The 20,589-nt window shown below is 38.0% G+C and overlaps 1 protein-coding gene across 3 annotated transcripts in view; it reads right to left on the bottom strand.

The window, feature by feature from the left end:
- Positions 1–5,006: 5,006 nt before the first annotated feature.
- The window catches only part of Nca (neurocalcin homolog), a 171,095-nt gene continuing 155,512 nt past the window's right edge, over positions 5,007–20,589 (bottom strand). For 2 of the 3 annotated variants that reach the window (XM_080274792.1, XM_080274791.1), the window contains exons 2-6: positions 19,179–19,241; positions 14,534–14,646; positions 13,592–13,710; positions 7,428–7,619; positions 5,007–6,606 (exon numbers count right to left, since the gene is read on the bottom strand). In XM_080274792.1, the coding sequence (XP_080130918.1) occupies positions 6,409–6,606; positions 7,428–7,619; positions 13,592–13,710; positions 14,534–14,603 (579 nt within the window). In that variant the 5' untranslated portion in view covers positions 14,604–14,646; positions 19,179–19,241 and the 3' untranslated portion in view covers positions 5,007–6,408. The remainder of the gene's footprint in view (positions 6,607–7,427; positions 7,620–13,591; positions 13,711–14,533; positions 14,647–19,178; positions 19,242–20,589) is intronic. The other variant, XM_080274793.1, reaches the window with a different exon arrangement.

Raw genomic sequence — 20,589 nt, 5'->3', positions numbered from 1 at the left:
ACTGTATTATTATTATTATTATTATTATTATTATTACTGTATTATTATTATTATTATTGTACATTTTTGCAATTACATTAGAAGTTAACAAGAAATAAAAACATAAAAATAATGCAGCATACACTATGATATTACATTGTTACACTGGAATTTTAATGGGTTATCTTTCTGCAATTTACTGTGGATTTAACAGAAAAATAAAAATATAAACCAAAAAGGCTGCACATAATGAGGATTCACTACACACAATACATCAGGAAACAAATAAGACAAGTTGGGCATCTTCCAGCATTCACCATAGATGTAGAGTCAAAAGCTATATAAAAAGTCAAATCCAGAGTCAAGAAAGTATACATCTCTATAGTCCTTGTACAGCTACACATCTACAAAATTATCCGCTAATAACTTACACCCGATTAAGAGGAAAAATAGACTTCAGAGCCACTAATAACTTACACCTTCATATTATGATGGATATGACAGAAAAAATATATCCCCGAGCCGCTCATAAAGTACACCAGATTACAAGGAAAAATATACTTCAAAATATGCTTCAAAATATATCTTCAAATTACTATGTAAAAATATATCCCAGAGCCGCTCATAACGTACACCAGATCATAAGGAAAATATATATTGCAGTGTCCACTACGGTATGAAAGTTGTAAGATGGCCACCATATCCAGGAAACACAAACATCCTCTGTCTAGCAACATAAATATTAATTCATTCAGCAAGGGGGATGTCATTTTCATGTTGTTCTTGCCCCTGGTGATTCTGTTCAGCTTAGGATAGATTTCTTAAACTGTAGGGGTTAGATACAGCCTTAGTAGTAGCACGTAGTAATTGCAACCCTAGGCTTATCTGAAATGTGAACCTGGTGGGCTGCAGAACTGAAGTTGCCTCCCTCCTGCAGCCCACCGTCCTCCTTTCGTGGGGCAGGAAGGAAGTTGAGGGACACTTGTAAAACCAGGCAGATCCCTCCATCCAGTTATATCAGTGCCACCACTTGAAGACATCCATCTCCAGCACCAGCCATAATTAAACCCTTCGACAAAAGAGATCGTCCCTAAATTACGGTAAATATAAATCGCCCAGTAGCAGAAAGAACTAAAGAAACAGGACATCACCCAATCAACAAGTTAAATTAAAACTTTCAACTCATATTTTATACAATGGCACAAATGGGTCTTTGGATGAAATCATTTTTGTGTTCATGGTAGTGAGGGGCAACTGAAGGGAAGAATAACAGTACTAAACAAGGTAAATTAAAATAACATTACTGTACTAAACATGGTAAATTAACAGGGGGGAAACAGGAGAGAACCATGGCTGTTTATTTTGTAGCTTCAGGGCAAACTCTGCCATTTTATTAGAATCAGTTATAAATTCCTACTTTTGATTAACTTCTTTGACGGTTATACCGTGATAATATTGTAATGAATTTGTGGACTAAAAAGTCTATGTAACTGGGATAAATAATATTTTTACAAGCACTAATTACAGTTGTTAACACCTTGGAGTGAGTGAATCTGGATGCGTAATGGCAGAACTAACCACTGACCACCTTCTCAGAGTACAGGGTTGCCATTAGCCATGGTTCCTAATCACTTGTAGAGAAACAGAGGAGAGTCTGGCAGGACAAGGCAGAACGAAACTCACAACATCGTCCTTACATGGTATATAAAGTATAGATCTTGAGAAGTGGAAGGAAATTTGGGGTCATTTCCAAGTGGCATAGGAGACTTCATAGCACCTCTTCCTCTGTGATTTATTTTCCATGTTACACCTCACCATTCTTTTTTACTGTATGTTATTTATGTAATCATAATATTGATATTTGTATGAATAATATACAAGAGGATACTGATGTGTAATGTGCAGAATAAATTGCTAACAAAAAGGTGTTACGAAATCTCCAATGCCACTTAGAATAAAACCCAGATAGTGTATTCACACAGTCTTTACATGCTGACAAAAGAAGTGAAGAGCATCAAAAAGCAACCAATTTGATATAAGCATTTCTCATGGACTAAACAGTATGAGGGGACTCCAAGCAATCATGTTTACATTTCTGGGCACAGCTGTAATCCCCGTAGAGAGAAAACACAGACAGGATATAAATTCGCTTTATAAACGTGCCATGACCCAGCGAGCCCGAGGATGTCCATTTCATTTTATCTTTGCCACCTCCAGACGACTTTGCTCAGCTTAGGGCAGACTCTTTGAACTTGAGGGGTTAAATACAGCCTTAATAAACCTCTACGATTATGAGACACCTTTCCGAAGTTGAATAAAATCATCTGGTAGCAGTAAGAATACACTGAAAAGGACATTGCTCAACTCAAGGGGTTAAAGGCTCAAAATTCAGTTTTATACAGGTAATTCTTCCCTGATCAAGTCGTCAGTGGGTACGCTACATCCTCTATATACTGCATCTTATACCCACAGTTTTCCACCACCAACAGGAGAAATGAAGGAAGGTGCCCACTGCCTCTTTGTGGTTAAGTGTCAGTGGATTGGGGAGTATAATCAGTTATTCTCTATATATATAAATTAAAACAAAAAAATCCTTATGACACTTTGGCACAGATGTAGAAACAGAATTGGTGGAGAAACACACTGATGGCATATGGCAAGGGACAACCTGGGATCACATTCAGATAGCCGAGCAGCTCCCATATTCGCACCACTTCTGACTGAGGAGGAAAATGCATTGCAGGGGGAAATATAAACCCTTTCAATCCAAGGACATCTTTTCATATTAATTTTGCTACCCTCAGATGATTTTTATTCACCTTAGAAGAGACCGTTCATTCTTGCGGGGTTTGCTATCGTCTTCACTGGTGCCCTCCTAAGGTGAACTGAATCGTCTGGAAATCCCACAAATAAAATATAAAAATATGTCACCAGACTGAAGGAGCCAAGCAACCTCCTTCACTCGTCGTATGGTAGAAATGTTTGCGTGAAGTTTCGTCTTAACATTACCAGATAAATGACATGCACGACAGACAAACAAGAACTCGGAAAAATTCGCCAAGCACTGTTAATGAGGAAAAAATTGGCCTTAGGGTCATAAAGAAGAGCATAAAGTCTCAAGCAACATCCAAGTACAGTATTTTGTCACTTATCAATATGAAAAATGATCCAGAATTTTTTTTGAGAAATATGATAATGAGAACCACTGAAGCTACAAGTATGCTAACCAGAAAGCTCATTACCAGCACTTTACATAATCTTAAAAATTACAAAACATTACACTATTTTAAAAATTCTTATTTCTGTCAGGAGGATTTCATGGAATATGGGAATATCAAACACCTGCCAGCATAAACATGCAGTTGACAAAAAATGTAAATAAAAAATGGAATACATGTAAAATGGTATGTAATATGACTCAGAAACATCCGACAGAGGAAAAAGCCAAAACTCTCCGCTAAACTTTTTTTTTTTTTTCGTCTGCTTAAGTACAAGTGGGATGGTTGAAAAAATTCTTACAAATCCTATGTGCTGCTTCACCTGATAGGTTTTGTTCATTGGTCCATATTCTCATTGGTTTACCAGACTTTTTAGCACCTCTTCCAAGTTATATATTTTGCACATTATGCCCTTCCATTCCTCCTTACCTCCCTTCCTTTCATTCCTGCTTTCCTTCCTTCCTTCCCCCACCCTCCTTTCCTTCCTTCTTTCCTTTCTTTCATTCCTCCCTTCCTCCTTCCCTCTAATTCCCTTCCTATGTATTGCACACTACACCCAACTACTGTATTCTACTGCATCTTGTTAATATTAGCGGATTTCACAAATAACACATGAGAACACTAATGTACCTTTTATGTTATGTCTTGCTAATTTCAACATGGACTGCACAAATAACATATGGGGTGGCCCATATTTAACACTTCATTTCCACTGGGGTGTTATCTTGTGTATTGTGGAGACGGCTTAGTTGGTGTTGTCAGTATCTACCTTGCATCATTTATTCGTTTCCTACACCCACTGTCACAACCACGCCAACACTACTGGTGCTAATTCTTCATTATTCCTTCCTTCCATGGCCACTCTAGCTGACTGAACCATCCCTGCAGTACACAAGATACAGCTGCGTGAGTTTCGTGTGGAGTGCTATTTACGGTTCACCCTGTATAAGATAGTAATAATGTATCATATGGAGAAATTAACAGGTAAGGAAGAGGTACTGGGGGGCCTCTGTAACCCATGAAAATATGACCCTTTGACACAGTGGCGAGCACCAGACAAGGAAGTTTTGTGCAGGTAAACATGCAGTACAAACAGGGAGAGAGAGAAGGCAAGGGGGTGGGGGGGGGTTAAAGTCCTCCCGCTCTGTACAATAATTCACTCCATTAGACCCGTGGAAATAAGAAAAATTATTCCCATACGGGCACTGCGAATAAGAACAAATAATTATCCGTGTTCTGGCACTTACAAGATAGAAAAAAAAAAAATCGAAACTACCCCCAGTCAGGCTTAGATGAAAAAAAAAAAAAATCAATTATCCCTTCTAAACAATCAGCCCATATAATAATCCTAAGAAGTTCTATCTTCCCCAGTTTGTGGGGAATTATGCCAATGTTACACATTATGGCGGTGTTTTAACCCCTTCAATGTGATGACGTATTATTTATTGTTCAGTGCTATCCTGGTGGCTTTATTCAACTTGAAAGACATTCCGAAAACTGGAGTCCAATAAAGCCATTACCAGTTGATGTTATTCAGCACTGCAGAGGCTTTACAAACTGGAGGAGTTAAGTAAAGTCCCCCATTTATAGCTATTAATAAAGAATACATCACCAGACTGAAGGGGATAAGGGCTGGGAAATACGCAGACAGACGACAGTGCCATCGGACTGCAAGCACCTATTCTCTTAACCCACCAGGGGCTAAATGCTCAGGACAGGGAAGGAGAGCGGTGACAAGATCTTTTCAAGGCAACGTATAAAACGGAGAATCTCGAGTGACGTGAGAAGAAGGGGGGGGTGCCACTAGATTTGTCTCTACAGTTGTTGAAAAGGCAAGATGTGTTTGGGATGAGATAGCTAGATAGACAGATAAAGAAACAGAGGGTTGTATCCACGTCGGCTTAGGTTCTCAAACACCTCTTCCTTAGATATTTATTTTGCATATTATGGCTTACTAATACCATGTATGTTGTTTATAATTTTTGTATCTGAGTAAATAACATATAACAATACATTAAAGTACCAGACACAAAAATAAACTGGTAATGGGGAGGCATCAGGAAGCCTCTTAAGCCAACAAGAATTCGAACAAGAGAGAAAAGGGGAGGGGGGCAACTAGTGGTCTGTGTGGCATGGGAGACTTCACAGCACCTCTTATTTTGTGATTTATTTTGCATATTACACTTTAGTCTTCTCCTGAATCTTACTTACACCTTTTCAGTATTGACATACTTTGAGTCAGTAACATACAAGAAGATTATCGAGGTGTAAAATGCAAGCTGTATACTTAAGGAAGAGGTGTTATGATAGCTCCCAAACGAACCAGATTATGGCCCAATTTCTCTGCAGTTGTTGAAAAAGACAAGACGTTTATGGGACGGGATAGAGGGAAAGGAAGGACATCGGAATGCTTGCAGGGAAAGGTAATAGAAATGGAGTTTACAAAGTACGTAGGAGATTGAGTGTAAAAATGGCTTCTGTTATTTACGTTACAAAGACTGCGAAGGCTTACAGTCAGTCTCAGTGGATTCAAGACTGATTCCTTGTATTAAGTGAAAAAGTTTAAAAACAAGACTGCGCTTATTGAGACATACGGATTTTGTTAATTCTTTTCCAAACGGTGGGGTATAATGTACATCCGTGTTACTCGGCAACAGTGAATTATGCAAAGCTTAAAGTTAATATGTATCTGTGTCTAGTCTTAGAATACTGTACATTGTGTAGGGATTTATCTGTAGCAGTGAGTCACATCAGCGTCTGTTTACTTTGAAGTTTTAAAAATCTTGTTTCAGTACACCTGTCTTGTTCTACCATTTTCACTTTAAAGTTTGAAAAGTCTCAGTGTACGAGTTAAAAAAAAAAAAAAAAAATAGTCTCACCAAATTAGTTACAAGGAAATACAGTATAAAGTTTTGTGTGGTTAGTGATATATTAGTAGTATAGAAAGGCATGTCATATTAGTAGCCTAAGAGTATACTGCATAAAAGTCTTATTTCAGATTCGTAAAACAGTTCTGTAGAAAGTCTTGTCATTTTAGTAACCTAGAAAAGTTAGGTGATGAGTTAGCTTTGAGAACAAGGGAATCACTTGAGGTTAGAAGGCCCTGTCGGATTAATAATGGAGTTTACAAAGTGCCATGGGGGTTTGATGACCTAGCTTAGGAGGGGATTAGGGGGTCATTTAGGGGGGAGGTAAGGGGGGTCTAGGGAGGTCACTGCGAAGTCTGAGGGTCACACTGCAGCAGACGCACGATGGATGGGTCACTCTTAGCACCCTCGATAAACTCCTCCAGGCTAAGCTTCCCGTCCTTGTTCTTGTCCATCTGGCGGAATATTTTGTCAGTGCGCTTCTCTGGGGTGCTCTCGTCCTCGGGCATCTTCATCACCGACCCCACCATCTTGTATATGGCCTGCAAATGGCAAACATCATGTAGGAACCTTCTCGCTTTGTCAGTATGAAATTTTGTGTGAGGCATTTGGCATCTCTGGAGCAGAAGAACATTCTAAAAAATCATCATCATTACCAGTATCATCATCATCATCATCATCATCATTATCATCATCATCATCATCATCATGTGTCACTGTAATCATCATCATCATCAGTGTCACTGTAATCATCATCATCATTATCATCATCATCATCAGTATTATCATCAATATTAATATCACTGTCATCATCATCGTCGTTGTCGTCATTATCATCATCATCATCATCATTTATTACCATAACTACTTTAACTATCCATCCATACAATGCTAACCATCATCTTGTATACAACCAACAAGGACGCAAATGTTCAGGGTTGTATTGTAAGACACGTTGCAGATTCTGTGGGGATCACAATACTGTTGTACCGTCATAATGCATCTTCCACTCCCCCCCCCCTCTCTCTCTCTCTCTCATATCCAATAACATTCATAGATAAGCAGATAGATGGATACACTGTACCGTATAAAGAGATAAATAACTTCCAGAAGATAGACTGACACGGTTTAATACGCAGCGGTACAGTAAATATACACTATAGATCTTTGTAGTCAGCATCCATATCCTTTCCTCAATGCAACAATTTCAGGTATATATCCAAAAACAGACATACCGTAGACAGATAGATACAGATATACACAGATGTAGATAGATAAACACAGACATATAGATAGACCATCAGACAGATTTGGGGAGATGCAGGCAAAGCTTACATAATCACCATCCATATCCTCTCCTCACCGTAACAATTTCCAACATCTCCTGCCGACTGATGTACCCGTTGCCGTCCAAATCATACATGGAGAACGCCCACCTCAGTTTCTGCTCCAGCTTGCCTCTTGACGTAACAGACAAGGCGCACAGGAACTCCCGGAAATCAATGGTGCCATCCCCATTCGCGTCGAAGGTTCGGAAGACGTGCTCGGCAAACTGCTTGGGAGGGGGAGTGATGACGGGTTGCACATACACACTGTCAAACCTCGAGCGGATGGGGACCCCCTTTTTTTTTGGCTTTATAAGCTTTTCCTTTGTTTATGTAATGCCTGAGTGTTATTTATTTGTCCTTTATTGAAATTTTGAGTGATTAATCATCCTTGACATGATCAATAAGTTCCAGGACTACAAACAAAATGTGCAACTGTTATCACCCTAGTTAAAAGTATATCTAAAAACTTTTTGCACAGCTGGCCTAATATCATTTACTGTGCAATTTCAGCAGTTGAATTTGTCAACTGCAGAGATGCTGGAACACACGGCTGTGCTTTGTAATCTACAGGTGGTGCTGAATGCGCTGATGCATTTTTTTGTGCTGTATCATCATAGCTGAAAATTGTATTTTCTATCAGTTATTCTCTGGTGATCCAATTCCTACATTCATACAGGGTGGGGAGATTGTAAGTATGGCTCACTCTCAATAGGAACGGAAATCAAAGGGAAGACAAAGTCTTGGCCCTACTTTCCTATATCACAGGAGGTACAAGGCTGTTCACAACACAATACTCAGTGGCAGGTGTTGCATCCCTATATCAGTACCAATATGAGAACCTGTGGGACTGGTTCTTGCCATAACTGTTTGTACTGCCACATGAAGGTTTTGAATTTGAATATACCAACACATGTGACAGTATTACCTTGTAAGCATAAATTCAAATTTCTTTGAGACAAATGAAGGTTTTTCAGTCATGTACAGTACAGTATATGCTGCCAGTGGCACCTGCCGATCTCCTATCCTTCAATGTTCAGAACTACAGTTGTCTGATCTCGGACGACTGCATCCCCCCAAAAGACTGTAACTCGTCTCTTTTCCCTTCCCATGGCATATCGGTAAAAGCCTCTGCTCATGACACTATACTCAGTTCTGGAACTTAATGATCATATCTAGTTTCAGCTTTCTGCATGCTTCATAATTACCATGTGGTTTATTTTTTTTTATTAATTAGTTGTGAACAATCAGACTAACTGATTAATTCACTCAGGTTCCAACACTGCTTCAAGTCATAATCAGGTGTTGATGGAGTTCAAAGTCAGCACTGGGTGGGACACATTTATCATAAATACCTACTTAATTCTCCACGTAATTTCTAGTAAACAAGCACTGTCCTCAGGCAAGCTCCAATTTTCAAAAAGTACAATGCAAAAAATGTCTTGTTACCTGCAGTATATTTAGTACCATGCTGCTCACTCCGGAAAGTATGTCATTCAAACCTTTAATAGGGGTTACGAGGGTCGAGGTTTGACGTTTGGTTTGGCGTCACAGAGCCAGTATGTTGTCAAGGGCAAGGGTACAAAAATGGCTCAAAAGTTGAAACTGTAAGATATAGAGACAGTTAATGTAAGTCATACTGACACATATTTTATAGAAGGTATGAAAGGCAGCAAAGAGAGAGAGAGTGCAATGTTTAAGAGTACAGTATGTATTTAAGGCCTATCCCATCAAAAAGACTCACCACCTCATGTTAAAATGTTGTTATCCAACAAAGTTCATGTATTGGCTAGGGTGCGGTGTTGGGTCTTTCAGTGAGGGATGCCCCATTTATTTTCAGGATTTTAGCTAATGGCTTCTTAAGAATGTTTTTCTAAATTTGCCAGTAGCCAAAACACTGAGGTGACATTCTTAAATTTTGCTCTGTCTCTTTTGGTACCATTCTTACCTGCCAGTGACAGTTAAATGATTATGACAGCCATGTCCAGAGACCACCACCAGGGTCATACACATGCAACACAGCTGGCTGACCAAAATACAACTGCTAATTCATCACTGATTTTTTTTTTTTTTTTTTAAATGCAAGGAAGAAGGAAGCAAAGACCACAAGCCTGCAAACTGTTCCTTCCAAGAGAAAAACAAGATACAAGAGAGAGCCAAATTCAAGGTGAGGCTGCTTTCCCCACCAAAAATCCATCCATCCATCATCCAATCCCACATTCCCCAATGAGGAGCGTAGGAGCCCGGGGCTAGGCAGTTGGTCCTGACATTCACAATGTGAAAACAGAGTACTTTTTTCATACATTTAGTATTACAATCATTTAAAGTTTGTTATATAGTAAAATTGTGACTTAATAAAAGAGAATACTGCTCAGTAAAGACTTAGATGAGATCTACTGACTGGGAATTAGTCTATTTTGGTAGGTTACTAACATGCAACTTATATTAAGTATAATTCTGAGGTTCATATCAGCCAGTGTAGTTGCCTAGGACCCTGGAGTGACCAAGGACTGTATTCTCATCAACTTAGCAGGCTTTGTATCACCTTTTCCTTAACAGTTTATTTCTGTCAATGGCACATAAATATTCTCATGCAGATTACATATACAAACAATATCAATGCAAAAGAGAAATAAATATCAGATGGGAGACTACTGTGATGTACTATGTACAATACACTGCATATATCACATTACAGTAATATTTCCTTGTATGTTACTTATGCAAATTAAATTGATCTTACAGTATAAGGTGAAAAAGAACAGCAGAAAGTACATCAATGTTAAAATGACAAAACTAACATAGGGAGACAAAGAAATGACAGGATAAAGTATGGCAATCTTAAAATGAGACAAATAACACAGGGAGACAATTATGGTTTACAGTATTTTGCAAAATACACCAGTAAGGAAAAGGTATTGAAAGCCAGCTAAAAAAATGTGAATACTGCCCCAAGATTGTCTGCGGCCATCACACTACACTACAACACTTCAGCCACAGATTAAGGAATGTCTTGCCTTGCTTCTCATAACACCTTCTCTGCAATGAGTTTTCTTTTCTTCTTATTTTTTTGTCTGTTTACTCTTCCCACCTGTAGACAATATTATTCCACGTGGGCAGGCCTCTTAGAACTAAAGGAAATAACAAATGCCATATCTGATTTCTCCAGTCCTAAAAGTTTCTCCAATGTCAAGTAAAATTATCTGGTTGCAGTATGAACAAAACAAAAAATGCTATAAAAATGAAGGGATTAACATGACTGATTATATACTCGGATACAATAAAAAATAAAATAAAACACAATATCTCTTTCAATTGTAAATCTGTATCTTTCTAAGTAAGTGTTCTAATGTACTGTACTGTACTCTGTTTTACCTATGATCATAACTAATGACTGATATGAGAATCTGAACAAATACAGTACTGTAGTACCAGTATACACTTACAGTTTCTGTACTTTCAGAACATATTCTATTGAAACAGCTTGAACCCTTTCTGTCCAAGTACATTTTTTCTTTTTTCTTGATATCTCCAGACAATTTTATTAGAATTCTGGGAGACTTTTTCAACTGGAGGGGTTAGCTACACCTCTAATTAACCCCTTTGTTACAATAGACCCTCCTCACACAGAATAATATCACTTGCAAATAGGAAGAGTATAACAACAAAATATGTCACTGAATTTGCAGGTGTAAATCTGCCTCATCAAGAATTTGGTACATTATCTGGTATAGTATTTTCACCTCAACATATTCATCAACAAAAATATCTTACGTTATAGCCATGGTGTATAAAGATATAACTTGCTTCTATTATTATTCATTTCCTTTCACTTAACTAATCCTATTCCTTGTAAAATGTTTGATATTTTGGCCTCATCATCATCATCACCAAAAGTATCATACATTTTGGCCAAGGAGCATGAACGTTTAACATGGTTGGTGTAACATATCCATTTACTCTCAAATAATTAATTGTAGAGTCTGATTATCTGAAAATGTATAAAGGTAGGATTAATTTCTCATACCTGGCACTAAATTTTGTCAGATATTTCATATTATCAACTCTATCAAGGTCAGAAATTTGGTTGTACTGAACACTGCATATTTCCTATACACTGGGTAAGCAAGACAAATGTATTATTCTCTGGAATAAAGCAACAAACATACAGACACACCAGCTGATACCTTAATGGTAAAAACAGTATGGTAGTTTCTTTATCAGAACTGAGTACGTTTTTTTTTAAGGATCTAAAAACAAGGACAGGCAAGAAGAAAAGTAGGAGATGCTATTACAGAGACAGCCAGTTATAACGCAGTTTAGCCTATTTGTTTATCTATTCATAATGATACTGCCAGAACATATTTATGGTTGAGAATGAATAAGAATGAATCTACAAGAAATGGAGATGAAAAAAATAAATGCAAAACTAGTCTTTGAAAACAGTGAAATAAATACTAATGCGGGAACCCAGTTCAGATTAAGCCTTTCAATCTGATGATGTATATTTCATTTTACTCTTACTACAATTTTATTCAGCTTTAGGGTAGACTTTTCAAGACTGGGAGGATTAAATAGAGGCTTAATTAGCCCCTTCATACGAGGGTGCTCTCTTATGCTGAATAACATCTTCTAGAAGTTACAAAAATACTGTAACTGCAAAAAGACAACACTGGAAGGGGTTTCTTGGCTGATTTAGCAAAGTAAGATCTTGACCAGTTGAAGAGTTACATACTACATGACACATCAAGGTAACAACTGTAAACAAAGTGGCCCTGCAGTTGCTGGGAAAATTGACATTTTTCTGAAAAATACTAAACCGTACTAAAAAAAAAAATTACAATAGGAGGAAAAGTATTTACAACTACTTTCTACAGGGAAACACATGCTATCTATCTATCTATTGCCAGACGCCTCAATCCCGTTTGGGGTGGCCACAAACAAATCGCCTCCAAGTCGCCCTGTCCCCCGCCATTTCACTCCCCTGCTCCCAACTCACACCCCCCTCTCTCATATACACATGCATTTAGTTAAATATTGCCCTACATGATTATTAAATTACTAAGCAATCTACCCAAACTGTAGCTTATAAAGGCACTATACTATATACTGTCTATGTTGTAAATTCTTGTCTTACAAGAAAGAAATTTTCCTCTACATAACTGGTAAAAACTACTTGTGAAAACTCTGAAATACAGTACAGAGTAGCAAGAGGAGAATCCAGTAAAGTAAATAAGTTAACTGAAATACAGAATAACAAATGAAAAATCCAATGAAGATGTCAAACTTAAATATTCTCAAAGTAAAGGTACAGGAACTATAAGTTATGACCAAAGACACTAATGCAGAATCAGATTACTGTATTGTATTAGCCCCTTCAGTGTGGTGATCCACCGTAATTATTTCTTCTTGCTACCTTCAGACAATTTTATTCAGCTTTGGGGAGATGTGCTGAACTGGAGAAGTCAGTAATAGCCTTCAATAACCCCTTCACTTGAGAGGTGTCCCTAAGGCTGAATAAAACAAGAATATTATCAGCAAGGACACAAATTAAAATGCATCCAGGCACTGAAGGAGTTAAAAGTCATGTAGTGACAAAAGCTTGATGCAGATACAGCTGAGTACAGTACCTAATAACATATGGTAGCATGAGAAACTTCAAGCTGATACAAAAAACAATAAATGAAAACATAAGAAACTGAACCAGTGATTCAAAAAAGATACTCCTCCTAATGCTACAAATAGTAAATAAATATAAATGAATAAAACTACCCTAAATAGAGTATAACTGACAAAAGCACAAACACTTTAAGCTGGTCCTCACTATTTATAAAACTACATTACAAATAAGAAGAGAAAGATATTAATAAACCATAAAATTTTCTACTGCTGAAGAAAGACGTAACAGTATTGACCCCTGTAATCCTATGCTGTACTTTTCTGTTTAATTTTTGTTATTTCCAGGTACTTCCACTGAGCTTAAGACACTAGCACAGGAGTGAAGGGATTAATGACGACTATATCTAACCCCTCATATTTGAAAACTCTCTTCTAAGTTGAATATAATGGTCTGGAAATAGCATGAATAAAATTGAATATACATCACTGGACTGAAAGAGGTCAGAGAAAGCCTACGCATACTACAACAAACGGGAGCAAGGACACTATTTTCTATGTTTATCTTGCCTATGTATGTGCGTACCTTTGATGCATCGCCATAGGGGAAGAAGTTGCCATATATCTTCTTGAACTCTTCCACTGAGAGGTGTCCGGTTGGGCAGTCTTTTAAGAACCCTTTGTACCATTCCTGAATTTCAGAGTCTGAAGAGGAGAAAATGTGTTAAAATGACAGGCCAAACATATTTGTATGGGTCAACCTCACGATGCCGTTGGGTTACATTCATGGGAAACCAACTGAATAATGACTGAACATATACTGAATGTAGGGATTTTGGTGATTGTATATGCAAGACTGGTGATCGTATATCGAAAAATTGTCATTGTAGGGGATCTTAGTCATCAGATAAATGTAATTGGTGACCTTATATAAAAAAGGTGCTAAAATGTTGAGATGTTAAGATCATATAAGTGATTTATTCCATAATGGTTCATCATAAAACAAGGCTGATAATAAGACAGGGCCATATTCTGAATGGATATGGAGGCTCTTAGCAAATCTTCCTCGGTGATTTTTTTGCATATTACATCTTGCTATTTTTTTCTATGTTATTTATGCCTCTGCAGTACCAACTTGAGTGCTTATGTATTTGACTGTTGTAATCACAAAATCATCATCATCATCATCATCATCATTGTCATTATCATCCTCCTCATCATCATAAGCATGGTTCTTTGATTAGTGCTTGAATGACTGGAGGTTTCTCTATGTCGAGCAGTATTGTCTGGCACTACCCGAGTGAAATACAGCCATATAAACACAGTCAGCTGCTGTTTACGGGTTATCCCTTTCGTTATCATGGTTACAAGAAACAAGAGGTATGGAGGATTGGAGGAAAAATGGGAGAAAAGTAAAGGTGGAGGAGTGGCAATGAGATGAGAAAGAAGAAAGGAGGTAAAGGTAAAGGAATGGAACAAAACAGGGAGGTGGGAATGATGAAAGAGAGGAATAACACTGGAACTGTACCTGTGAACTCAGTGTTGGATCTGAGGTCTTCCAAAACCTCTGGCTTGAGTTTGCTGTTCTGCTTTCCCATGTTGTTTGTGTTGTTACTCCACACCCAAACACACAACCACCTACTGATAGAACCACTCATTAGTGTCTTCTTCAATTAGTTATGTTCTTTGATTAATTTGTTCTTACTACTACTCCACAAAGCATGTGCTGTGTTGTACGGCAGTGAGACTTGGTAACCGACAGAAAAGTATGCATGCAGACTGGAATACACTGAAATCTGGTAACTGACAGGCATGCAGACTGGAATGCACTGAAATCTGAATGTCAAAATGGATAAACAGGGCACATCTGACCAAAAAAAATCTGAATACGGTACATCCTTGTTTTACAACTGGGATGTATTTTTGAAAACTGATTACAGAATAATTGACAGTACAGAGAATTTAGCACTGTAGTGACTATATACGTGAGAAAACACTCACATAATGAGAAACCAGTCATGACAGTGATCATATATATATATATAGATAGATAGATAGATAGATAGATATATATATATATATATATATATATATATATATATATATATATATATACACACACAGTATATATATATATATAGATATCTCATCTCATCTCATCAGCCGTTTGAGTGTCCACTGCAGGACTGGCCTATCCTGACCGAAGTGTGGATGATACAGCCAACGTATCTCTACCATGTGGCTTAGGCTGTCTAGTAGAGATTGTATGTAGTGTGAGACGTGCTTGTAAGTGTAATTGTAGTGTTGGAGTGGCTTTGGATGTGTGTGTAGTCTGTGAACCAAGTGTAATCAGCCCGCGCAAGCCGACTGGGTGCAAGCATACTTTATAGTATGCAACACTGGTTCAACCACAGCACCCCTTGTGTCCGCCAATGCAGTACATGGCCAGAAGAACGCTCCCAAAGTTTATGACCCTGGCGGGGTGCGAACCCTCGTTCCTCAGTGTAAGAAAACGCACACTTTACCACTGTACCACAGAGGCTCCATATATATATCTATATATATATATACTGTATATATATATATCATCATCATCATTCGGACCTCCTTTCCCACCCAAGGGCAGGATGAGGAGTAGCAATGTCCAGACAGCCCAAAATTGACCAATCCAATGGGCCACGCTTCCATTCACTCATCATTCAAGCCCCCAGAATCCTGGCTCTATCGGATACGCCAAAAACATTCACCACGTTCTGTAGCTTTACATATCGTATCCGACAGAGTCAATCCAGACACTGCCACGTTAAAAAGGGGTGCCGAAAATCCCTGATCATGCACATCTTCTCACAAAATTCATCCAGCCAGCTCGATCTCCTGTCAGTTCCCTAGCCTCACCGACTTCCAAACCTCTCTTCCTCACACATTCATCCACCATATCTCTCCACCTTCTCCTTGGCCTACCTCGCCTCCTCCCTCCATCGAATTTGCTCTGATATGCCTTCTTCACCACTCTATTGTTAAACATTCTCTCCACATGACCATACCATCTCAGTACATACTCTTCATTTCTGGTGTCCACCGACTTCCTCACTCCACATCTTTCACGAATCACATTATTTTGTATCCTATCCACCCTCTGAACTCCACATACATTCCTCAGCAGTCCCATCTCCACTGCTCTTACTCTTGACTTTTCATTTTCATGCCACACCATAGTCTCACATCCATGTTAAAGTTGGCATTAACACTCCTTCATGTAAGCCTCGTGCAGCTGCAACACTCAAGCCTCCGTTTCTTATCAAGGCCTTCATTGCACCAGCTACTTTTCTTCCTTGTGTCACTCTACTTTCAACTTCTTTTGCACATTTTCCTCTCTTTTTTATCACTGTAGCCAGGTATTTGAACTCTCTCACCAATTCCATTCTCTCTCCATTCACTGTTACATTGCACTGGGAGTCACCTTCTCTCTCAATAATCATCACTTTACTCTTTTCTACATTTACTCTCAAGGAACGACGCTTACAGGCATCAGCAAAACTCTGCACTAGCCTACCAAGTTCTTGTCCGGTACTTGCAAGCAGTACTTCATCATCAGCATACAACAAATTTGAGATATTCCATCCATCACCATTCATTACCAATGCCATCCCTCTCTCCATTACTCGTGTTTTCACTTCTCTCATCACCCCATCCATATATACATTGAACAACCATGGGGACATCACACAACCTTGTCGCACGCTCACACTGATTGTGAACCATTCACTTAGATGCCCATTAACCCTGACACATGCTTCACTACCATCATAAAAACTCTTGACGGTACCTAACAGCTTACCCTCTACACCGTACATGCGCAAAACTTTCCACAATCCTTCTCTGTCCACTTTGTCATGTGCTTTTTCCAGATCCATGAATGCCATAAACACCTTATGGTCCTTCTCACAAGCCTTCTCTACTATCTGTCTCACTGCAAATATTTGGTCCACACATCCTCTGCCACTCCTAAATATATATATATATATATATATATATATATATATATCTATTGCCTGATGCCATAATCCCGTAAGGGGTGGCCATTTGACTTTAAGTTATTGGTTTTACAGGGAGGGGCACTAACCCTACATCAACCCACTTGTTGACACGTAAGGAGCACGTATGAGTTGGTTATATGGTTACCACCCAGCATTGTAAATGGTTTCTTGGCTTACAGGAAACCATTTGGCTTGTCACTCAATGTAAAGCCACCTGTAAAGGAAAGAAGAGCAATAAGAAGTGACAGGAAAGATGGGAGATATAAGAAGAGAGGAGGACAGGCACAGAAAAAGAATGATAAAAGCTAAGGAAGAAGTAGGCAGCACTACATCAAGTGAGTGGATGATGGTCACCACCACCTATATATATATATATATATATATATATATATATATATATATATATATAAAGGTTCAAGAATTTTATTGATTGTATGAATTACTTTATACCAGGTGATTATACACGAGGGTTTACGCAAGAGAGTTTTGGCATTAGAGATATTAGAAAGGAGATCCAAACAGGTACATTAAGATGATTTGGACACATTCAAGGGATGGGGGACGGTGACTAGCTGAAGAAGGCTTCAGTCATGAATGTGGAGGGAAAAATGCCCAGACTCAGAGCAAGTAAGACATAAGGAAAATGACTCAGGATTATGACATTCAGTGTTGCCATCAGGTACAGTTCCTTCACCTTAACTTGATCCATATTTTCATTCTTAGGATGCTTCTTTCATGTAGCTCAGTGACAGAAAAATACAATACGAAAGCTGTACACCCATTTCATATCACTTCTTCATGACTAGTATCATATTTTAGTGTTAATCTACTGTTACAACTCTGCATTCAGGATGAAGACATGGTGATTTTAGGCCACATTAAAGGAAAAGGGTATTGCATGGTCCATGGTCTTTAAGCATTATGTAATAAATGCCTATGTGAGACCGGGAATTACAGGAGTAAATAATAAATTTTACTGTCGCTGACCGAGGTACTGTATGTGCTCGAGTGCTTTCTAACTTCTTGTTTTTCACAGATAACTTAATTCACTGACAGGCCTCTCTTGCTGAAGGGTTATTAATCCTTTCAGGTCTCCTGGCCACGATCGTGCTTTATCAGTACAGGTCTCCTGGTCACAGTTGTGGCTTTATCGGTATGGGTGTCCTGGCCACGATTGTGGCTCGCCTATTTGCCCCCATCTTAAAACTGTAATAGGAAGCTGGTGAATGTTATCAGTATTTCTCTCAATATTTACTGATTTCCTGGGTATTGGACAATACAACTGAGAAGAAATAAACTCAGATTTATGATTTTAGCTTAGTAGGAGTGTTTCTGTATCATTTGGATACAGAAATGCATTTATTTGTGACACCACACATCACTTGCTATGCAACTTCACCATCGTTAATATGGCTCTTGTATGGTAGTAGAGCCCTAATATTTTGTAGAGAGATGCATATCATTTCCTTATACATGAACATTACAGTAAGACCTCACTTTAACAGACTAATCGGGGCCCAAGCTATTCCGAAAATGTGAAATTCTGATAAAAGCGACATCCAGACTTCCCCCTCCTAACCTGGACTTTTTCTAATATATCAGACATTAGTCCAGATCACACCAACGATTTTTAAACTGTTTTCACTACCACTGCAGTATTGTACTGTATTATACACCATTATACCATCACTACAATAATCAATTGGTATAATATATATAATAATACTGTACTGTTCACTGATAGACGTGTCTTTTATTCACCTTATTGTTATGAACCTAGCTGAAGTGGTCAGACAGTCCGAACTGCTTCTGGCTTTATCGGACTTATTCCAATGTATAGGAATTTAGTCCAATATCTCCTCGATTCTGATAAAAGCGAATTCCGGTCTACTGAAGTCCGTTATATCGAGGTCTTACTGAATATATATTTTTTAAATTTGCAAACCATGATTTTTTGGTCAAAAATGCGATTTTTCAGACCGGATGTGTATAGACCTACTTGCGACCCGAAAGGCTTAAGGCTATACTGTACTTGTATCTTACTCCTTCAGATCAAAGAATATACCCAAAGCTGAATAACACCACTAGGCGATGGTATGAATAAAATGAAATAGATATAACCAAGTAACTGCTTACACTTAAATACTGTGGACTAGCTGACACCCGGTGCTGATGGTTGACTCTTGGTGGTATTCAGTCCTGGGGAACAAAACACAATCATCGATAAATAAGTAAAGAAATTAATGAAAGAAATAAATAATGATAATACTAATACTGTAGAATACTAGAAATAATAGTAATAGTTTCTATGTACAATACTGTATGACTATAACTCCTCAGAAAAAAAAAAAAGCTGCTTCAATTAACCAGTTCATTTGAATGATGTACTGTGTACACCAGTGTATTGTTCCTACTATAAGATAATGTTTTAGCTTAGATGAGACTCCAAGCAATGATGGGAGTTAATGACAGTTGTATTTAATCCCTCAAGTTTGAAAAGTCTATCTTAGGTGATTAATCTGGAGACAGCATGAACAAAATCAAAAAAACATCATCAAACTAAAGAGGTTACAGTGTTACAGAAGCTAATGTAAATTATAAAGTTAGTACTGACATTAAGTGCACTACATAATAATTAATCCCTTGTCATTTTATATTAGTTTATCTCTTTGTTCACCAATTATGCATAAAAATAATACTGCAGCGCATTGACTCTAACTAGGAGGAGATATTCATCTTTTTGCAGCTAATTTCCAGTAGCTCAGTGGCAGAAAAGGACAGGGCTGTAGCTCAACATCCTCTGCATAAACTTCATGACTAGCACCAGAATCTAGTGTTACCCTGATCTATTGTCACAGATCAGCATTCAAGGAGGAGATATAGCAGTTTTACACCACCTAGTTAAAGTGAACATCGCATAAACACATGAGCTAAAACACCAATTGCATAAACATTATCAATACCTTGCCAAACATTATACAGGGCTAAAATAATGTCATTAACTGCATGTACAATAACCATATCCAGCTAACCTAACACAGTTTAAAAGAACTGCGAGAAACGCTAATCAATAATCATGACACTCTATTTACAAATGGCCAGAAACTTACCTATCATTGCACCTCAAAACTTTAGGCTAAACTGCTGGAAGAATCACAAAATCAATGCCATGAATAATAATAATAATAATAATATTGTAATAATTGAATGCCATGAAATTTTTTTACTCCATGATTGCAATTTTCATATGATAAAACATATATTTATAATGATGACCATCATTATCATCATCATCATCATCATCCTGAGGGTGTGATGGGGGAAGTGTTGGTATGAGAGAACCTTACCAATAATTATCAAATGCCATGATAATTTAATATGGAAATGATATTTTGAATAACAGTTTTCACTGAATGCCATAACTTTTATGTGATAACCACACAGTACATCATCATCATCATCATCATCAATCAGTTCCATTTAATCCCATACTGTATAAGCAAGAGTGTAGGGTCTCAGGGCTAGGCTTAAAGGAGAGACAGAGATA

Source organism: Coenobita brevimanus, chromosome 59 (genome assembly GCF_032717465.1).
Source record: "Coenobita brevimanus isolate Jiangsu-jjx chromosome 59, ASM3271746v2, whole genome shotgun sequence".
NCBI lineage: Eukaryota > Metazoa > Arthropoda > Malacostraca > Decapoda > Coenobitidae > Coenobita > Coenobita brevimanus.
Note: the sequence above shows the minus strand (reverse complement) of the source record. Positions and strands in the feature narration are given on the sequence as shown.